Source organism: Pelobates fuscus, chromosome 1, assembly GCF_036172605.1.
Source record: "Pelobates fuscus isolate aPelFus1 chromosome 1, aPelFus1.pri, whole genome shotgun sequence".
Lineage (NCBI taxonomy): Eukaryota > Metazoa > Chordata > Amphibia > Anura > Pelobatidae > Pelobates > Pelobates fuscus.
Window position 1 is genome coordinate 90,258,198 of NC_086317.1, and position 23,262 is coordinate 90,281,459.

The 23,262-nt window shown below is 39.2% G+C and overlaps 1 protein-coding gene across 2 annotated transcripts in view; it reads left to right on the top strand.

Moving 5' to 3' along the window:
* GOSR1 (golgi SNAP receptor complex member 1) overlaps positions 1-23,262 on the top strand; it is a 65,776-nt gene that overhangs the window by 32,476 nt on the left and 10,038 nt on the right. For both annotated transcript variants that reach the window (XM_063450015.1, XM_063450016.1), the window contains exon 7: positions 16,846-16,875. In XM_063450015.1, the coding sequence (XP_063306085.1) occupies positions 16,846-16,875 (30 nt within the window). The remainder of the gene's footprint in view (positions 1-16,845; positions 16,876-23,262) is intronic.

A 23,262-nucleotide genomic window follows, 5' to 3' on the forward strand; every position in this document is an offset into this window, starting at 1 on the left:
GTGTACATCAATATTTTTTGATGGCTCCACCTAACTGAAATCTATAACTGGTATACTTTCTGCTGAAGGTAGTTCTTGATATTACCTCCAGGGTGCAGCATTTAGTTTTCTGTTGTACTCTTATGTTCTGATGTGTTGGGCCTTATTATTTTCTGCAGTCTTGCAAGCTGTCCAGTAGTGCTCTGAATGCAATTCCAGGTAATTAAAATACAGCTTGTTAATTTAAAGTAGCTGAAGTGTATCACAGGACTATTTCTCTGCTGAGTCCCAGTCTGGGGCAGAGATGCTTTTTTTTATAGCAGAAGTCTGAATTAAAATGAAATGTTTAGGCTGCAAATGTTAGCATTCTTCCATAATAGATATTACTAAAGATTTTGATGGAATATAAAATGTGTATGCTGCCTCTTTTAAATTATAACCAAATCTGCTTTGCCCATTTATCTGTCATTGGGCAATTGAATGGTCGCTCAAAGTACCATATATCTGTGTTTATTTTTTTTTGTTTTGTTGCCCAGTATGAGTTGGTCTGATATAGAGGAAGTTCACATTTCTGCATTATCATACCGAGTCATACTACCTTTTAGTGAAATGTGTTGGCTTAGAGCCAGCAGGTGACCATCTAAGCCAGTTAAAGGACCACTATAGGCACCCAGACCACTTCAGCTTAATGAAGTTGTCTGGGTGCCAGGTCCCTCTAGTTTTAACCCTACAGCTGAAAACATAGCAGTTTCAGAGAAACTGCTATGTTTCACTGAGGGTTAATCCAGCCTCTAGTTTCTGTCTCTCTGACAACCACTACACTGAGTAAATCGCACTTATTTGAGGCTGGGCGTCCTTACGGAGTCCAGCGTCAAAAAAAGACCCCCATAGGAAAGCATTGAGTAATGCTATCCCTATAGGAAAGCATTGAGCAATGCTTTGAGTAATGCTTTCCTATGGGTGGGTGTGAATGCACGCGCGTCTCTCATTTGTCTCCACTCGGGAGCTGACGTTGGTGGGGGAGGAGAGGTCACCAGAGCTGAGGGAGCCTGGCGCTGGATTAAGCGAAGTGTCTGAAGGGGTTTTAACCGATTACCAATTAATGTCACTTTGTGGCTCCTGACACCATAACCCTTACAGCGCACTTTTATGTTTATGGTGCTTTGTGTTCTTTTAGTGCACTCTATCAAGATCCAGGCATGGTGTGGTCATAATTTTATTTTATTTAGTCTGTATCACATATATAGTTAATATTGCTGATCACTCATGTTGGGTTATTTTATAGTTTTGTTTTGCTGTAGTTTCATTTCTTTATGATTTCTGTGAATTCTTAAGAAACCTGTCCATGAATAAATAATTTGAGCTATTTATCTCTGTGCTTCCCTGAGCTGTTCATTCATTCATTTCTTATCTATAAAGTCATGACAAATCACACTTTTCAAATTATTGCTGCATTCACACTCCACTGAAATGTCATATCTCAGCTGTTTAGCTTGTATCATTTTAAAGGCAAGGGACATTTTGACAAGCCATGACACACATCACCCATGACTCGGATCTTCAGGGAGTGATATTCTGCAGTGTTTTCCTTTTTTATTCTTTCATTTTGATTGGATGGATGGGGTTCATCTACTTTTCTTCTCCCCCATAATGTGACAACAAGTCAGTAATTCAGTTTTCTACATTCTTTCTACTAATGAATAGTTTTAGACCAGGATACATTTCCCATTCGATTTAGGGTTACTTGTAGGAATTTATTGATCTGAATTGTAAGATTTATTTATTTTTTCCCCCTGTGACTGATGGGACATGCTTTTCTCTCTTACATTTAGTTTTAGATTGTTTTGATGCATATTCTGATGTAAAATTAAACAATAACCTTTATCTTTGTGTGATATTTGTATAGAGCGGAGAGGTATGCAGCGTGCCATTCTTTTATCCGTATTACAATCTGCTATTACCACCAACTCTGTGTTCCCTCATTCTGTATCAAAGTGCTAGCCCCTTCCCATATACTAGTATTTTTAATATGTAGAGTCAACTGTGGTGATTCAGTTAGCTACCAGACATTGGGGCGTCTTTTGTTTTTACCCCAAGACACATTGTTCCTCACAAATAGCACCTAAGCATATTACATCCCTGGATAACTCTGGACATCATCCACAAACTGTCCAAACAGTGCCAGGATCGGAGGTACCTTGCCCGAGTGACAACATTGTAAAGTTTGACTGGATTACAGCCATCCTCGATCCAGCTCAGAGTTCCATGCTTCTGTGTAGTTGGTCTTGCTATTGGATAAGTTGGATAAGTTCCTGGAGCCTTAGGGAAAGTAGCTCCCTCAAGTCCACGGTATGCCCGGATGCCTCCTCATCTTCCCGATATCCCCAATTTTAGTTTCTCCCTATGACCAGACCAGGGTTCTGTCACACATGCATACACAGAAAAACACATATTAAGTTAATCTCTCTTGCATTTGTAAACCAGGCATGATAAAAATGTATATAAATAATAATTATAGAAGGAAAATGGGCGTGCATACTTTGGCAAGGACAGCAATAGTAGTGAATACCAGTGAATCTTATTACCCACTGACTGAAAAAAATATATATTTAAACTTCTTTGAAATATTTGTAATTTTATATTTTCATAAAAAAAAGCTGTGTAACATACAGCTAACTTACATTAGTATGTCTTATTGGATTTTTGTTGTATGTAATATCTTCAATATGGCATTCTAGTCTTAATCTGCGTATTGTTTTTTAGTTTTTTCTCTACTGATCTATTTGCATTATAGTATTTTTGAGTGTCTGTCATAACACCAGCTTTTACTCTATCCTCGTTAATGGACTAAACGTGCCTTCTCAAGCCTGCTGACATAACTGACAATGTGAGTAATCAATACACATTGATCTTTAGTTTTTATTTAAAAACTGTTTGTTGAAAACTGCTTTTATTTTAAAACAGTTGGAGAAATGTCTTTTAATGTTAGGTAATTGTTTAAAATTGATATGTTATAACCCATTTTACTGGCATGATTTGTTAGCAGTAGAACAGTAGCTTTATACTTTATAAAGTATTTTACATTACATAGTTACATAGCTCAAAAGAGACATATGTCCATCAAGTTTAGCCTTTCTCAAATCTGTTTTTGCTGTTGATCCAAAAGAAGGCAAAAAACCCAGATTGAAGCACTTTCCAATTTTGCAACAAACTAGGTAAAACAAATCCATCTTTACCACAGAAACCCTGAAAATTATGGTTTGGCAAGTATTCATGCAGTTGCTGTTTAAACATCTCTACAGACTGATAAAACCACCTCATCGTGCAAACAATTTCACATCCTTGCAGTTCTTCCTGAAAAAAAACTCTTATTTTGCCTTAGACTAAATCTCCTTTCTTCAAGTCTAAATGTGTACCTTGTGCCCTATGCATAGTCCTGTTTATGATTTCCAGGCAATATATTTGTATAATGCTATCACTTCCCCTCTGAGGCGCCATTTTTCTAAAGTAAACAGATTTTAATTTGTTAAAGGACCACTATAGTGCCAGGAAAACAAACTTGTTTTCCTGGCACTATTGCCAGGAAAACAAACTTGTTTTCCTGGCACTATGTAGTCCTTAGGTCCCCCTTACCCTCATGTCCCCCTCACCCTCATGTCCCCCTCCTGCTGTGCTGAAGGGGTTAAAACCCCTTCAGCCACTTACCTTTCTCCAACGCTCGGCACTGGGGACACTGGCGTACATAACACGGTCATAAGGGGTCGCAGCTGCAACCGGGCCCGGCCCTCCAGGGGGCCCGGCCACCCTGTGACCCAGTATGTACGTCAGTGTGGCCACATTTTGCCAGCCTCTCAGGGCCCCCCCGAGACTGGCAGCAGTGTTACATGGCGGGCAAGCGGCGCGGGAGCATTCTCCCCTGAGCGCTCTCTCCCCAGCTCCCTTGAGCGCACCGCAGTGATGCCGGAATATGGAGGATCATTGCTCCCTTGCCGCCCGCAGTACCGGCCGCCCTGCAGCCCCACTGGACCACAGGGAAATCTGGAATCCCCTCAGCACTCCCAAAGGAGTGTGTGTGTGTATGTGTGTGTGTCAGTGAGTGTGTTACTCTGTGTGTGTCTGTTACTGAGTGTGTTAGTTTGTGTGTGTTAATTTTTGTGTCAGTGAGTGTGTGTGTCTGGTACTGAGTGTGTTAATTTGTGTGTGTCTGGTACTGAGTGTGTTAATTTGTGTGTGTCTGCTAGTGAGTGTGTGTGTGTGTGTGTTAGTTTGTGTGTCAGTGAGTGTGTTACTAGAACTGAACCTTGAAGGGACACCACTTACCACTTTTGTCCAGCTTGAAAATGTACCATTAATGACAACTCTCTGTACTCTATCTTTAGACCAATGTTCGACCTGAGAACAAAAATTTTCACTTAGACCAATTTTTTTTAGTTTGAACACTAACCTATTGTGTGGACTGTATCAAACACCTTGGCAAGATCAAAGTAGATCACATCCACTGCAACATCCTTAACTAGTTGCTTGTTGCATTCCTTAGGGATTCTGGTCCATCCACATTGGCATTCTGCATTTGCTGCAGATTTTTCGTCTGCACGAAGATGCTTCAAATTCCCCAACCCACCTCGTTCATGAATATGCTGTATTGGACTGGAACACTGAACTCATTATCATGTTCATAGTTCCAGCATGAGATGACCTGTGCTTTATGACCGGATGAATTTTAGTACAAACTTAATATTTGACTTTGCACACAAGCACGTTCGGACGTCACATGATCGCTACTGGCTAGTCCACAGTCCTCTTAGGGCAATTTAAACTCTTTTTGCATTTGTACAGTTTCCATTCTGGTAATCTGAGAGTGCGTTTATTCTAGTGATTCTGCTTTTATTTTTTTATTTTTTACACTATTGAATTGTACTTTGACTATTCTGACTTCTATTTTCCTGACCTCGACTTGTCCTGTTTGTTCTATTATTAATGTTAAATCTGGCCATTCTAAGGTCCAGTAATACCTTTTTAGGATTTCTGGTTTTATATGATTTGGTCCTTGGCTATTAGACTATCCTGACACAGGGTGTATAAAGAAAGGAAAACCAAATTAAAAAAGGCAGGGGTGCTTCAATAACAGAAGGAAACTTGGTATACACATCATTTGTGCATCTCAAAGTCTCTTTATAGGGTTACCCCAAACAATATTCAATGATTTGAGGTGGTCTTGGTACCTTCACAAAGAACGTGAGGTAAAGTGCCCATAGAGATTAAAAAATAACCCATTATAAACAACCGGATGCGAATTTCGGTGCTAAAACATGTGAAACTTCATCAGGGATAAGTGGGCACTTTACCTCACGTTCTTTGTTCACATTGGGTGGTATATTTTGCGTCCTATAGTATGAGGAACTAATACCTCATCCTTACTTTTTTCTCCTAAACCTTTCTAATTAGATTACAAGGGAGACGGGGCTTTTTTTTTTTTTAAACCTTATTTTTTATTCCCAGGTAATTTTTAATATCGCCTATGGTCTCTTACTTAGGTATTTAGACAGCAGTACCCTTTCTGTCCCAAGAGATTCAATTTACAACCAAGTATTAGACCTTTTTATTAAGCTTTGTGTTAAGTGGCCAATTTCAGTAAAGCCTTATTATTTAATATTTTTTCACTTTTTTGCTATTTTTAGTGCTTTTTAGTTCTTCTCCCTACTATTGCTTCAGATCACTACCTAGGTATAAGCCTTGTATCTAATTATACTTTGTATCTTCATTGATGCTTTTTGATATATTATTCTTTTGTTGCTAACCTGATATAATTATCCATTTACTTCATACTTATGATCATTGTTAAAGGAACACTATAGTCACCTAAATTACTAAATAAAGCAGTTTTAGTGTATAGATCGTTCCCCTGCAATTTCACTGCTAAATTCACTGTCATTTAGGAGTTAAATCACTTTGTTTCTGTTTATGCGGCCCTAGCCACACCTCCCCTGGTTATGATTGACAGAGCCTGCATGAAAATAAAAACTGGTTTCACTTTCAAACAGATGTAATTTACCTTAAATAATTGCATCTCAATCTCTAAATTGAACTTTAATCACATACAGGAGGCTCTTGCAGGGTCTAGCAAGCCATTAACATAGCAGGGGATAAGAAAATCTTAATTAAACAGAACTTGCAATAAAGAAAGCCTAAATAGGGCTCTCTTTACAGGAAGTGTTTATGGAAGGCTGTGCAAGTCACATGCAGGGAGGTGTGACTAGGGTTCATAAACAAAGGGTTTAACTCCTAAATGGCAGAGGATTGAGCAGTGAGGCTGCTTCATTAAGCTAAAGTTGTTCAGGTGACTATAGTGTCCCTTTAATATTTCCAGATAGCACTCGTTTCACTTTGTGAGTATTGTGCTTTTTCTTAACGTGGTGAACGACTCTGTTACTGTTATTACAGGGTGAAAATATTGTGTTTTGGGTTCACACATTTGGTCACTAGCATCTGTAGCATTGGTATTTCTTTGTTAAATTTCATGTGGGACATCTATGTCTTTAAAAAATGCATTGTCTCCACACACCTAAAGACTTTATTCATAAGTTACCATCTTCCTGCTACATCTACACGCGATACCTTTGGGCATCATGAGTACTAAACATCTCCAAGCTATTCCATGCATTGGGGCATAGAGTGTATTAGTGACAATTGCTACAACGTACTCATAGAGAAGCCAATGTTTATTTTGCTCAAGGCAAGTGTGGAGGGAACACCAGTCTTGTTGACGGACAGTAGCTGTTACCAAGGGGGTTTATTTTTATTTATTTTATTTATTATTGCTATTTATAAAGCGCCAACAGATTCCGCAGCACTGTACAATAAGTGGAGAAACGTACAATATACACAGACAAATACAAGAGGTAAGAGAGCCCTGCCCGTAAGCTGATATCTAGCCATTGGAGCTCTTTTATACAAAGTGCTTGGCTAGATGGCCCGTGAGCTTACAATCTAAAGGATACCATGGGGATTTTAGACAAGAGGTAGCAGGGTAAGTTTGGAGGTGATTAACAGAGAAGCAGCTATTGGTAAGATGTTAGGGGAATGAAGAGGTAATTGGGTGAGAATCTCAAACAACTGGAGGAGCATGCTACATATTTAGGGGGAGCCTGGGTGGGTGGGAAGTGGGGGAAAAAATGCAGTCTTTCACTGAGTTGAGTGAGGCCTGAAGAACAGAGAATGGGATTGCACAGTTATATGGAGGTATTTACAACTGGGGTAGAGAAAAGGGGGGGGGGAGGGGGAGAGGAGAGGGGTAGAGTATCCATGTGTTCTATACTATTGCAAAGTTTAGCAACCAAATTCTATCACCCAAAATATTAATAACTGTCTACATGAAACATTAAATGACTACAGTACATACTGCATGCACAGAATATTACAAACTACAGGCTAACTACAGGTAAAATGGTTTATACAATTGCAGATTTCTCACTTTTATGAAATAAGACAAATTGGGCATACTGTTAACCCTTTAAACACTGCAACAGGTTTGTTTTTCTTTTTAAATAGAGGTAGAGTTATAGCAAGATATTTTTTTCAATTATAGCCAATTCATCAAATTTCTTACACCCTTCTATTGTCCATTTTTTTCATCTTTGCACCAACTCTACCACCAGGTCATTGCTTTTTTTAGGAAGCTGTAGTGGGCATTGCTCTTTATTTACATTTAACAGCGCATGCAGCATTTTGTCAAATGAATGAGAACTCACACACACAGCTCCCATTCATTTAAGGTCATACAACTATTTCTCTCCTTGTAGTGAATGTCACTGGAGAAGGATCAGATCCTGCAGAGGTTTTTTTTTTTTTGTGGTTTTATTTATTTATGCATTTTCTAATGTGTTTGAAAAGGGTGACGCATTGCTGATTTATGGACCAATTTTAAATGTCTCTTACTGCTAATGTCTGTCCATCAGTTTCATTAGCATGATAAACCTTGAAAATAGAAAAGGTGGCTAGTTATCAGCTTCATTAGTCTGCATGGAGTGGTGAAAAGCACTACAGTCTCCACTATGAGATACGCCCAAGATGTTTCCACGTTATCCCCCACTTTTGGACATGTTCCATAAAGCAGGTAAGAGACTGAGATCTGTGCTCAATTTTACCAGAAATCAAATTAGCTCAGCATCCTTCTTAAGTGTTTGTCCATTTATGTGTCGGCTGTGGAAATGAGGGTTAAATGTACGCCTTACATTAAACTTTAAACCTGACTGGCTTTCCATTTAGTACTTTAATTGCTAAATAGCTTTACTGCAAGTATTAGAAAGTTAACTTGGGGAAAGCTTTTCTTAGGATGTCTATGTGTATCTATTTATCTGTTTATTGGCAATAGATGTACTCTGAAATGGCCATAAATTGTGCATTACTTCTCAAATTGATCCGTGTACATTCAATTACAATAATTATTAAACTGAAATTGCAACTTTATATAAAACTCAGATTTTAACGTGTGTGAACATATAATTCAATATAAATAGCATGAATTATTTTACCATATTCAATGGTTATTTGCATTGTTTCTGATATCATCTAAAAGTTCACGTTCGATAACATTAGAAAGTGAATTGAGAACCGCATTGAAAAATGTAGACAAAAAGTGCTGATTTTGGTAAATTGCTCCAACTTGGCTTTAGTGATTAGTGCTTGTTTGTTTTTTAACTTACAGCAGACAAATTATCCATACTTTCAGTTGCTATTTGATGTAAGCTAAAAAGACAGTACTTTATACAATTATACAATGCTATGGGGATTCCGGTGAGGCTGGAAGTCCTCATACATAGCATGAGGCCGTCCAGTGTCATTTAGGTGACAAAAGTTGTCTTATGACCCCGAAAAGTCCCTCTAGTGGCTGATAGACAGCCACTAGAGGAGGAGTTAGCCCTAGCAGGTAATTATTGCAATAATTACCACTGTAGGGTTAATGGACATGCGACATTGCACCCAGACCATTTCAATGAGCTGAATTGGTAAGGATGCCTATAGTGTCCCTTTTAAGCTACTCTCTCCATCTATAGCAATGCCTCCATTGTAGACCTTCTTGTTGGAGTTGTATGATCAAATTTCAGACCTAATGTCAGATTTTCAGTTTTTACAGATTACTTTATTAGGCCAGTGTAACTTTTGGGACAAAATGTTTTCTCACATCATGGCATACCATTAGCAAAAGAAGACAACTTGGGTTATTGAATATGGGGCATCGTGAGTCGTATCGTTTGGTCCTTTCATAACACATTTCTGCCAAATTTGCAGTCAGTTCTTTTCACATACTTATTGAATTTTAATGGTACCTACATTATTATTATCATCATCATCATTATTTATTATTATTGCCATTTATATAGCGCCAACAGATTCCGTAGCGCTTTACAATATTATGAGAGGGGGATTTAACTATAAATAGGACAATTACAAAAAACTTACGGGAACAATAGGTTGAAGAGGACCGTGCTCAATCAAGCTTACATTCTATAGGAGGTGTGGTGTAAAACACATTAGGACAAGAATTTGCAGTCAAATAAGGTGGGCTGCCTTTTAGGAGAGAGCAAGAGACAGGTATGTGAGGCAGAGGTTAGTCTTGGAGGCCATAAGCTTTCCTAAAGAGATGGGTTTTAAGGCACTTCTTAAAAGATGCAAGACTAGGGGAGAGTCTGATGGCGGTAGGCAGGTTATTCCATAGGAAGGGAGCCACCCGCGAGAAGTCCTGCAGTTGTGAGTTGGCCGTACAGGTGCCGACAACGGACAGGAGGTGGTCATGGGTAGAGCGGAGAGACCGAGAAGGGCCATACCTATGGATCTGTGATGAAATATAAGAGGGGCTAGAGTTGTTCGGTGCTTTATAGGTGTGAATTAACCTTGAATTGACTCCTATAGCAAATATAAGCCCTCTGCCAATATAGGGACTGGCAGAGGGGTGAGGTGTGAGAGAACCGATTAGAGAGGAAAATCAGCCTGACAGAAGCGTTCATTATGGACTGTAGTGGTGCAGTACGGCTTTTGGGAAGACCAATCATGAGAGGGTTACAATAATCCATGCAGGAAATTACTAGAGCATGGACAAGCTCCTTGGTAGCATCTTGTGTAAGAAAGGGGTGGATGCGGGCTATGTTTTTAAGATGGAATCTACAGGATTTGGCAACATACTGGATGTGAGGCCAGAATCAAGTATGACACCAAGACAGCGCGCTTGCAAGGATGGACTGATGTGGGTACCACAAACTTGAAGGGAGAGCGAAAGAGGAGGGATCAGTATTAGGAGGAGGAAAGACAAGGAGCTCAGTTTTAGAGGACATATTGTGTCTTCCTATTTTATACACCCAACATTTTATATTCGGCTTGACATGCTTCTTTGCTTACTTATCAGAGATGTTGTTTAATGAAATGACACTAGTGTCATCATATTGACCAGTGTGAAACTTTGAAACTAATTCTACTCCCACATTAGGGATTCCCTTTGCCGATTGGTCTGCAGACATCAGTTCTGCAGTCTAACTTTGTGATTGCATCAGGAAAGGACGATCTTCCTCTTCTGATCCTGATCTTCATGGTCTGCATGTCTCCCACTCTGAGGGAATCCCAGTGACATCATTAATTATGGTCTGTGGCTGAATGTGATTATTCAGGTACCCTGATTTAAAGGGCTGTGTGCAGCATTCAATTTAAGTGTTTCACACTGCTCCACCCTCAACTTATGGCCATTTTGAATGTCCTCAGTAGCCCTGCTGGTACATAAAATACATGATGTTCATGTATGTTATTGTACACTTAAATATATTTATATATATATATATATATATTACATTAATATTGAGCACAGCTAACCGTTTTCTTAACTTGGTTATGTTGGATATTTCGACAGAAAATCCCCAAGCACTTAGCTACATCCTGTACTTTAAAACGGATTTTAGATTAATCTATTGTCATCCTTTTATGTGGTTATATACCCTTTGAAGTGTTCTGTAACATCATTTATACCAATGACTCTGTAATTTATTAATATTATACTTGTCTGGCTTCTACTTAGCAGTTTCATATACAAAATTTAAGTTTTACTATACAAAAATATGTTTGCCTTATACACTTGAATGCCCTAAACTAATTTTGCTTTAAATGCTGAGGGCCATACAGTCTTTTAGGTTCATATCCTGGTGGGTCCTCCCATCTTTTAGCTTTTTTTTTTTCTTCCAGGGCAGTGCGGGAATCTTTGTCAAAGGAGAGTGGGAGTATCCGTTATTTGCATCTACTTATTGACACTCTCCACCTCCAAACTTTATATTACTTCACCCACTCTCAAGGCAGAAACCATCTCCAAAGTCACAATTAAAAGATTGGTCAATAGATTACCTCCTTAAAACATTTCACTGCACAAGGAAGAGAAATACAAGCAGCATTATTTACTAAACCATGATGTGTTTGTTTAATCTGGATTTTAAAGGTACTTGCTTTGGCATCAGATTATCATGTTGTAGTGAGTTTTGGTGACTTTTGTGAGTATTAAGTCTTCAATACTTTACATACTCTTCTATACTTTAAAAAGTATGTTGTTTGTTCTAAAAACCTTAGAGACATTCTAGACGCCTAGGTACTTAGTAGTCACACAAAACAATTCAGCAAGATTGTGTCCTTTTTTTTATTTTTTATTTTTACAAAATGTCCAGATTTCAATAAAATTGCCACTTTTATAAGTAAGCTTTGTTAGACCCCATGGCTGTCAATCAAACAACCAGTTGAGCTAAACTCAAGAGATGAGCAATTGCTCAGAGAACCTGTCTTGCAAAAACTGCTCATTTAGCTGTATTAGAAGGTATGTGATTTGACATCCACAGAAAGTCTGGGCAGGGTTAGAAGGGGAGGGCTTACAAAGGCTGCTGGCAAGAGAGCTGCAGCTTTTGCCAACTGTTTTAGTTATACCACCAGTGAAAAAAATCATAAGGAAATGCATGCATGCTTTCATAGGGGCTATATCTATCTACTAAAGAATATTTTTATTTATTTTATTCGGGGAGTGGAGTGTACTAACTCATATATATTGAATTTATTAAATGTCATTGTCCCCTATGTTGAAACCGAGCGATTTAAGCAAAACAGTGACTGAAATACTAAGGCGTCTGGATAATGTATGATATATCCAGGGCATTCAAGAAAAATGTACAGCTCCCACCCCCCCAATCCAGGAATTGCAAACAGATCTATTGGCGTGAACCCGTTTGTACCATAACAATAACATTTATTTATATGGTACATATGGGAAAAAAATGCCCTCACCAATATTATAAACTACCAAAGAATGCCGTTTAAGCCTCCTAACATCCTATTGTATTATAGTCCAATGCCGTTGTTAAAATATAAAGAAAATACTGTTGAATCATCTATGGATGGCTGCAAAGCTTAATTCCCTCTCTCTGGCTTTAGCAGTATGCGCCCACATTCCAGCAGTGTCTGTGAGTTGGGAACATCTGTACAATGGGGTCCCTCAGTGCCTGCTTGTTAGATAGAATAGAAAAATAAACTTTGACTTGGTAATCCTGGTTTGAATTCATCTTGGGTTTGTGAGACTGTTGTCTTGAGCATGGAAGATCTAAAGGGAGATTGCAGCATACCGGATCAGCAAATGCCATCTGCACATCAGAATATATCCATCTACCCCCCACAGAATCCCTCTCCATTTTTCTCTTATTTCTTCAGGAATGCATAGTAGCTGCCTATGCTTGCTTAGTACAGGTGGGGAAGCTTTATTGAGCTGAATTTCCTTGCATACAGGCTGCTCACACATTTTTATGTTTTCAAAAATGGCTCTTTTATCAATAAGCTCATGGTGGTCTGAAAGGTCACTGTCTGAATGAGATCGCCACAGCTTGTTGTGTCTATTTATGCTGCAATATCAATAAGATGCAGATAATCAAAGTTTTCTACGAAATTCACAAAATTACAAACCTCAGACTTTATGCTAATTATATTATTTCCAGAAATATTATAATGCAGGGCCACATTTTTTGACTTGTCCCCCATTTAGTTCTTAACGTGGAACTGAATCTATAGTTATGCCATTTTTTTTTTACTATTTTATTATTATTACTATTATTATTACTATTATTATTACTATTATTATTACTATTATTATTACTATTATTATTATTATTATTATTATTATTGGATTGATGATGTTAGATAGTAATCTAAAATTGTGTTTGTGGCAGTCCTCAAAGAACAATATGTCCTCAAAGCTGAAAAGTGCTGAATACTAAAAGTGAGGCTGTTGGCAGGCAACTTTCAGTTCTCAAGGCACTGGGGAACTTTTCAGTTGTGAGCTGGTACATAGAGTTATATAAGGTGCCTTCTTTATTTGTATAGTGCATTGTTCCCTAGGAAAGAAAATGCTTCCTCCTATTCCCTTATCTTGCCAGTACTTGTTGACTTGGTTCCTAAGTAGGCTGTTTTAGAAAGAATCCTGCTCACCCAAAGGTTAAGTGCAAGCTGTAGAAGGCACATCAGCATTCCTAATTCTGCTGTTGAATATGTTACTCTTTTACTTTGAGAGGGGTGAAGGAATCCATTAGACTTGTTCCTGGCATGGTTGGAACAATTGCGGTTAATGCTAATGACTTTCAGTAATGCCTCCTGCCTATTTACTTTCACTGTGTAAGGGTCTCCAGCATAGCAAATGACACAGTACAGAGCGACCAGCTGTTGCGCTGACAAGGAGATTTTTCATTTTTTTTTAACCGAGTCAAGCTGCTGTATTGCCAGTGCGTTAAATGTATTTTACAAAAAGTTTTTAAATGTATCTGACTTTGAAGGTGCCTTTATTTACTGGACATGTAAACCGCTAAAAGGTGATTACATCTTGCAAAAATTTTGTATTAAAAAGTAAAGAAAAAACGGATTAAACAAAAAACAAAAGAAACTCAGCGTGGAGAACCAAATATTTAGGCTGTGAACGTTAATCTTCGCCTTTGATCAGTGTAACTGTTGCAAAATGGGTGTGAAACTGTAAGTAGAAAACCAATGTGATTTGCAATTTATCTTATTATACTAAAAATAAAAAAATGATTCAGACTTTATCCGACCGGAACATATGTTTGTTTCCTGACAAAGCTCTATATTTCTGCTATTCCAGAACTTTTTTTTTTTTTTTTTACACAAAGACTTCCCTGACCTTTTCATTCTGTGTAGATTTCCATCTACTTTTGTCTTCTTCAAGTAATAAAAGTGAAATATCCAGTCAGAATCTTATGACTAGGCGATATTTAGACTGTAATGGCCAATTTCCATATGTTGTGACATTTCCTAGTCCCTAATAGTAAAATATGTTAACTCCCTCTGGGACACTAATCCCCTTAATGACTTATCTTTAAATGTCTTACATGTGTATGATGTGATAAAAGTGATGACTTCTGTTATCTCCCCGCTTTTGTAATATGATCACTTAAGGCTTTTAGAGGCTGTCGCTTGCACTGTACTGTTGAATGTGCTTATACAGCATTCTGCTTCCCTATTGCTATGTGTGTTTGATTATATACTACCAATATTTGGCTTATGACCAAGTTTCTCGTGGCTCCAGAATATGAGCAGAGGAAAATGAATCCCATAACTGAAGTTTAATGAGACACTCAACTGCCCAAATCTAACTCAATAAAAATCACAGCTTAGTAGATATGCCCGCAATAGAAACACACATGTATTTAATTATGCTTTTTTTTTTTTATTGGGGATATATCTAAAAACAGCTAGCAAAAGCTTGACTGAAGCCTTTGCAAGCCCTCCCCTTCTAATACAACCAAGATTTTCTGTGCCTGTCCAATCACAGACTTCCTAATGCAGCTCAATGAGAAGTCTTTGCAAAGCGGGTGCTCTAGTCTCCACTGAGCTAAAAAAAAACAAACAGGAAGTAATAGAATTGGGCAGAAAGGAGTAATATAGTTAATTTATAAAAGTGCCAATTTCTACTGAAATCTGCACTTTTTGTAAAATGGTAAAAAAAAATTTTTTTTACAGATAGGACACTCTTTATACACTAAGCACACAGAACTGAAGCCTGTGTGCTTGGTAAAACCGTACGTAAAATGTAATACAATGGATTTTAATGGATTTTAATTAAAAAGTGCAATCATTATTTCATTATTTTTGGTGATTTTGTTTTTCCACGGCTACATTTTTGGCTAACATTTTGACACTTTCCTTCTCTAACATTATCTTATAACGTAAAACCATATGAACAAGGTCTCATTCCCACTTTTATTTGGGGTAATACTCATACATTTGATTGTAATCCTAAAATATTTCCATTGTAACCAAAAACTATATATTTTTATTTTTGGTTTCTGTACATGTATTGAGAATAATAATGTGTATATGGGTGTTCTATGGAGCAGGGTACATGGCCCCATTTTTTTTATTTATTTATTTATTCATTTATTACACATGATGATATGTTTCCATGTCATTAATATGGAGATATTACTATTCCTCCAAGATTTGCCTTAGTAAATGTTGGTTTTAGTTTGTTCCTTTTTTGCCATTTAGAAAGTATCCACTTTGTTAAAGGGACACTATAGGCACTCAGACCACATTATCTAACTTAGGTGATCTGGGTGCAGTGTCCCAGTCCCAAATCATTGCAATCTAAATCATTGCAGTTTTTGAGAAACTGCAATAATTACATTGCAGGACTAAGACTGCCTCTGGTTGCTAACAGACTTTTGGTTGGCTAAATGCTGCTGGGCGTCCTAATGCTCTGCATGAGGATATCCAACATCTGTGAAATCCCCATCCTCCTATGGAGGGCTCACAGTGCTCGCTGCACATTAGGCCATCCCCCTCCTTCCCTGTCGATTGATGTGGAGTGCCAAGGGAGATCGGCGGTTTTTTTTTTTTGGGGGGGGGAGGGTTTTAGGTTTTTTTTTTGGGGGGGGGGAGGGTTTTAGGTTTTTTTTTTAAACCCTTTAATCTGTCGGGGGGGGGGGTGGGGGGCAAGAAGTAGAGTTTCACAGGTGTCAAAATGTGGAACTCTCCTTCTTGTTGTTCCTGGTGGGCTGCGGACCCCCCCTCCGCAGAGCTCCTACGTAAACTTACTTTTGTACAGCGCTCCTTTGGCTTTATGCACTGCCTGGGGAGGGGGGAGGGGGGGGGCTTTGTTTTGCCGTTGCAGTGTATGGAGTGCAGCAATTTACACAAACAAATAGTCCTTTAATGTATACTTTGCAGTTGCACTAACCAATGTATAGATACCATTTTTTAACCCACCTGAAACAGATTTGCAGATAGCAAGTCCACATTTATTTGTTTGAGATGTCTGTTTTATTGATGCCCATAGATTGTATTTATCGCTTGGCATTATCACTAAAGGCTTTTCAAAATGAAAAGGGTTAAACGGTTTAGTGTGTGATCCTTTCTATATGGAAAACAACTTTGCTTCTAAGGTTTAATGGGCTCTCCATCTCTTCTTCCATTTGAGTTTAATCATTTATTACAATTAAGCTGATAATTGCTAAAAAGGCAAGTCATACACTTCTCCTGTGCCATCTATCAGAGAATTAACAACAGTAATAAAACAGAACTACCCCTCAACTGAAAGTCATCATTATCAAATTAAACTAGCTCACATGATGTTTGTGTAACTTGAGCTTGTGTTTATTCACTCTACAGGTGAACTGTGATATATATCTTTCTTTATGCTGTTGTTTGTATCTGAACAATGGGTATCTAACTTAATTATACAAGAGTGTAATATAGTGCCTGATAAATGGAATTGTCAATATTTTACAATTTGTTAATGAAGTTGCATCAATTACCTGTTGGTTCATTTATAACCTTTTGCTTTTTGTTTTGCAGTTCTGATCGTCTGATAGAAGAAACTATAAGGTAAGAATAATATTTGATAATAATTGCTTGATATCTAAACCAATGCCCAGTAGATTGGTCACAAAGCAAATACTGTTTTTAGTAAGCCAGAAGGGTGGAAAAACCTTAGGCCAGCGACAACAAGGGGCGTAATTTTCCATGGTAGCAGATCTCTGAGAGACCCCACTAGACTTCATGGCAAATTATTAGCGATCTAACTCTAATTCTGCTTCTTAATTGAAAGATAATAGGCAGACCCAAGATAATATGCAGGCTGAATAAAGTAGAATTATGGTGTGCAAATTTAACAGTGGATTAAAAAATGTTAACCAATCATAAATTATCTTAGTTGTGCATGTGTCAGGAGGGGGTTTTGGTGGTTGGACAAATTAACATTATTAACCCTTTACAGGCCATTGTTTACACCAGGGGTGCCCAAAATGTAGATCCTTAGATGGTTTAAACCAGCTTCCAGGCTGTTTTATCATTCTAAAGACATTCTAAATGTATGGGAATTGTATTTCTACATTTTGGGGACCACTGATTTACACTGTCATGACAAATGTTCTTTAGTCTCCAGAACAACTAAATTAATGTAGTGGTTATGGTGTCTACTATGTAAATGTTGCCTTTTCAGATAAAAGGCAGTGTATACATTATTGCCTAGGGTCACCTCCAGGCCACTAGAGGGGCTTCCTGGGTCAGTGCAGCATCTCCACACTCTGCATGGAGGTGCTGAACTTTCTCTATAAAGATGCATTGAGTCCATTTATCTCTATGAGGAGATACTGATTGGCACATTTTGCCGCGCATGCACAATAGCCTCCCAATGCTTTCCTATGGGAAAGCACTGGATTGGCTGAGGCCATCAATTCTGATGACTTTGGCCAGGGAGGCAGAGCGGGGGCGGAGCCAGCTCCGGGGGACCCTAGAAGTGCTGGATAAAAGATACAGTTTATGCTTATTTAAGGTGGAGCCATGGGCCTAACATGTTTTTTTTATTTGGGGGGGGGGGGGGCGGCAATCTTTTGACCACCATGGTCTGTCTGTGCTTTGTAAACATCTCTGCCAGTATAAGCCACGGTGAGAAATATTATTACAAGTTTATTCAGGGTGCAGTAATGCAAAGTGCTTACAAATTTTAGGCTCACCCTTTAATGACTGCAATGCTGCATGGCATAATAAACAGGGAATTCCGTGCTGGCCATAGAGGTACTGAGATTATGGTAAAATGTAGCATTTGCTCCATAAGGGGTTAATCAATTTAGTGATCTGTAAAATTGATTGAAAATATGCCAACACAATGTAGAGATTTATTTTTATTGTGTAGCAGTTTCCCAGCTGCTCTTAAAGCAAGTTCCTAGTCTAATTTTCCTGGAAATAAATGCATATGCTCTTCCTGTAGAGTTTTATATACATCATAAACATTGCACACGCATAACCATATCTCATGGCCTTCCTATCTTGTAGGAAGTGGACTAACCACACATGGTAATCAATCAATATCCAACTGCCCAATTTTACATCATGACAACAACCAATTCTACACGGTATTGAAATGCTTGCCATTTTAAAATAGATTGAACAGCCCAACCAAGAAGTGTATTTGACCTTTCTTCAACATTTGTCAGTCTAGATATCTTAATTACTTGAATGCAAAATGTATTCCTTCAGTCATCATCATTTCTGTTTTCCACTGATCAGCAAGGTTTCTCCAGGCATTAAATTGGAGTTCTGAATTTATTCCTCATGCCTTGCTTCCAAAAAAAAAAAAAAATCTCACATTTGCCGTATCGATGGATGGTTTGAGGCCGCAACTGTTGTGGACTGCATTTCCCAAAAGGCTATGAAGTAGGAGTGCACATTTTTAACATAGGAGTAGGTGTTTCTTCTTGCTTAGAGGTAGCATTCAATGTGGAGCTTGTTATAAGTAAGGCATGTAGAGGCAAAAATGTCAGACCTTAGGATACTTTGAATGAGCAAGGCTCAGTAACTTAGCTGTGTGTCCGATGATGCTGTACTTTAGTTTGTTTACCACCAAATGCTAGATGCTGACATTTTCTGATTTCCTTGTATGTCTAGAAGTAGTTGCTCTATATCTTCTTGGCGCATTTCTACAAGATCTTATGGTTAAATGATCTTTGTAGATGTTCAGGGGAACATGACTTATCTAGCTTGCTGAGCACCATGGAAAACATGATTGATAAAAGAAACCGTGCCCAATCCTAGCCATTAGTGATCTTTATTGTAAAAGTTATTAATTAGTGGTCCACATCATGCATGGTCAAAAACACTGTTAATTGCGGTTAGTTTGTGAAGAGGTGGAGTGCCTATGACAGGCATAGGCAACCTTTGGCACTCCAGATGTTGTGAACTACATCCCCCATAATGCTCTTACACCCATTGTAACGGATCGCCTGGCACCCCGACTTGGTACCTCCGTTAATGGATGCTCCTAGTGCTTCCTGAGGACTCCAAGCACTCTGGCAGACACCACAATCACCGAATCCGAGAAACCTTTTAAATTCTCCCAAGCATATGAATGCTGTAGACCATTGAATAGGAACCATACGAATAGGCTTGTACTCCTAGCAGTCAACTGGAACAGCATGCAATAAATCCTTCCCCCCAATAATGAGACGACACATCACTTTGAGGGTAAAACAGGAACTCTGGACTGCCTCATCCAGCCCGGCTTTTATTACAATAATACACATACAGTCCACACCCAGGGGGAGGCATAAAATATCCAATCACATACATGGTTCAGCCCACACATCCCCTCCCCTCAGATAACATTAAACCCAATTATCCGGTACACCTTTTCAGCCAAGTTCTGGATGTACCCCAAAACCCGGGGGTACACCTTTAAATCGCTGGATAGCCCTTATTCAGGGGGACAACATATTCAAAATTCAAGTCATTCGGATGAACGGTTCGTGAGATATGGGGTTCCAAAGATTTGACCGACCGCATGGGTAAAGTATCCGAAAACAGTTCCATGCATTTTGGCCCTGCGGTCGGTCACAAACAAGGGAATGAAAACAGACGAATTGCCTGTGTTATAGAGCCTGGAGAGGGTTTGAATGAATTCCCTTCTTTGTGGGGTTCTTTCTACCGAACGGAGGGTCATTCGGTAGTTTCTATACGAATTTCTGGAAGTATGGAGGTCTCAGCGGTGTTTGCCTAGTCAAGTGTCCGATTTTAGTTCCAGACACTCGACGGCAAAACACCGCTGTTCGGTAGTTTAAGATGGCCGCCGCCACGTGTTTGTTTCCCGAATGGCGGCCACCCAGAGGACAAAGAATACATTACACTGATTGCCAATTACCCGTTTGCAACATTGTTGCAAACTGTAATTGGAGGCACACTTATTCCTGGGTGGTCTGGTTGTTCGGTAGTTTCACTCAATATAATGAATGGAGTGATTCTACCGAACAATCAGATGAATGCTGCATACATATCCCAGGTTAAACTCAACACATAAATACATATGTAATATTAAAGGCAGTATACTGGAATATGCTCCACAGTCTTAAAGGGACAGTAGTCCCAAAAGTCCCAATATGTCCATCGCTGATTTTAAAGGGCCAGTAGCAGCAATATAAAGTACAATATGCCCCAAATAACCCAGGGGCCATAGTCAGCAGGTAGGAGGCTAGCAAACAGGCTTCTCCAGGGCCCAGTGGCGAGGTTGGTTTCGCCACACCCATAATGCTGGCTAAGCATCATGGGAGGTGTAGTCCAAAACATCTGGCGTGCCAACGGTTACCTATGCCTGGCCTATGATGAAGGAGCAGAGTTAAAGGCACTCTCCAGACCCGTAAAGTACTTTAGATTTATTAAAGAGACCCTATAGACACCCAGACCACTCCACCTCATTGAAGTGGTCTGGGTGCAGTGTCCAAGCACCCTTAACCCTGGAAAGATAATTATTGCAGTGTTTTTTGTATTTTTTATAAATTGCAATAATTACCTTTATGGGTTTACTCCTCCTCTAGTGTTTGTCTACCAGACAGTCGCTAGAGTGACTTCAGGATTGTTAGGCTATGCATGAGGACTTCCAACGCCACCGGAATTCCCATAGGAAAGCATTGAATAATGCTTTCTTGTGGGGAAATTCTAATCCTGATGTCGGCCGGTTGGGAGCGGACCCGAGCCAGTGCTGAGGGACATCAGTGCTGGACTCAGGTAAGTGACAGAAGGTTTTTTTTTTAAACCTTCTGTAGCACAGTTAGGGAGATGGACACTATAGGGATATATATAGTGCTAGGACAACAGCTTTGTTTTCCGGGTTCTGTAGTTTCCCTTTAAGAGAATGTGTCCTTTTGTTACAAAAAGTTCAGATATGAAGTCACAATTTTCTTTTTTCCAAATTAACCTGGTTACACCCACCAGGTTCAGACAACCGGCCTTGCATTTTCTGGTTTGCTTAACTCAGTGGAACTTAACTCAAGAGGCAAGAGCACCCAACTTACAAAGACTTCTCATTGAGCTGTATTGGGAAGTCTGTGATTAAACAGCCACTTAATGACTGGGTGAGGTTAGAAGAGGGGGGCTTGTAAAGGCTACAGACGAGATCTGCAGCTTTTGAAAGCTGTTTTAGATATACCCCCAATGAAAAATGCATAATAAAATGCATGTAAGTTTCTGTTAAACAGTGATTTTTAATTTGTTTGGGTTTAGGCAGTGTAGTGTCCCTATAAATAATCTCCATGAAAAGTAGATATGTCAGAGGTTAAAACTCGAGGGAAGGAAGACACCATGGAGAGGCAGATGAAATGGAAGTGGTGGAATGAGTAAAAATAATAATAAATGTCCAGGACAGAAATGTAAGTTGAGATGATGTTTAAATAAAGATATTACATGGAGCTGGAGGAGTAAGGGATGGAGTAGAGGCAAAGTGAAATGACATAAGGTTTAAGCAGGGAGAGCGATTGCGTGAAATTTGGAACATGGAATACATTGAAATGACTGGAAATTTTTGTTAGGAAATGGGGGAAGTTGACTCTGAATAAAAGTGGAAGACGAAGTTGTAAAAGATGAAAAGGGCAATGGAAAGACAAAAATCACAAGTTTTATTGTGAAAGAGGATACATCTCACTATTTTGTGTATTCGTATCCATATCTGAGGTTAATCGGTCACTGCTGCCACACTCTCATTAACTGTTAATTATCAGCAAATGTTCCAAAATACTCACTTGCAATGCTGTAATAATATAGCTCGGTTGTATCCATCATACGTGAGCTGTTAAAAGAACCTAGCGCGCTCTAGAATTTTCTGTTTCATTTTTGCCTAGCTGAAGGAATATTTCCCTCATGTAACTCATAAATGAGCGGAAGTTCTCCTAATAGCCCAAGTGATTCATAGATTTAAAAGCCTTCCACAACAGAGCATAGCCTCTCATTACCATAACAGGTATAATGCACCGTCTTTGTATCAACTTCGAGCAGCATGCCCTGTGAATTACTAGCAAATCGGTAATTTTCATCCACTGCCTGTCGAGTTGGGGCTTTCCCAAGGAAATGTTGGTCAGTTTTTGCTCATACATGACTAGGTGAAATAGCAAAGTTCAAGCTTAAGTAAAATCTAAGTGTTCCTATTTAGGAGGGACATTCCCTATTTTGGGCCCAAATTCCTCTCCCCCTCTTTCTTATTCTAATGCCCCTCTTTTCAAAGAGCTCCATATTGTAGGTGTAGTTCAGTTTATAGCAGAGCTCCACGACAATAATACTCAATGTGTCTTTAACACTTTAACAACATTAGGACATGTCAGTTAGGATGTGACTTGTCCTGATGTAAGCAGGGTTAAATCCTTGCTTATACCAGGGAGTCCCAGGTATCAGTGAATTTGTGAGGCTCTTTGCTGTCAGCTGGTGCCTTTTTTGGTGGTTCCAGACTTTCTGATGAGCAGCAAGCAGCTCTTTAAATAGGGGTTTAATGCCTATAAAGAGATTGTGGTGTGAGCAGGGTCAACACCCTGCTTATACCTGGAAGTTCCAGGTATCAATGATACCTGGGTCTCTCCTCTGTCAGATGGAGACATTTTCAGTGGCCCCCCCGAGATCTAAGCAGCATTACTTAGAGCCCTTTAACTTAATTCCTGTGGCTGAGAGGTCATGCTCAGCCACTGTGTTTATGTGCTGCATGCTGCTTCGGGCTAACCTCCCAGGATCTCTGAGCCTGACCGGTCAATTGCCATCAGTGCTGGGCTTTGCCAACTGCCCAACATCCATCAAATGGTAATGGGCTGGGGAGCAGGCTCCATTTATAATTACCCTTTTGGGTGCAGAAGGATGACTTGGGATACTGGGAGTCAGTCTGGCAGCTGGCTCTCTCCTCCGCTCTGCCTCTTCCCTCCCGCACTCAGTAAGCTAGAAGGAAGTGACTGACTGTCACTTCCTCAG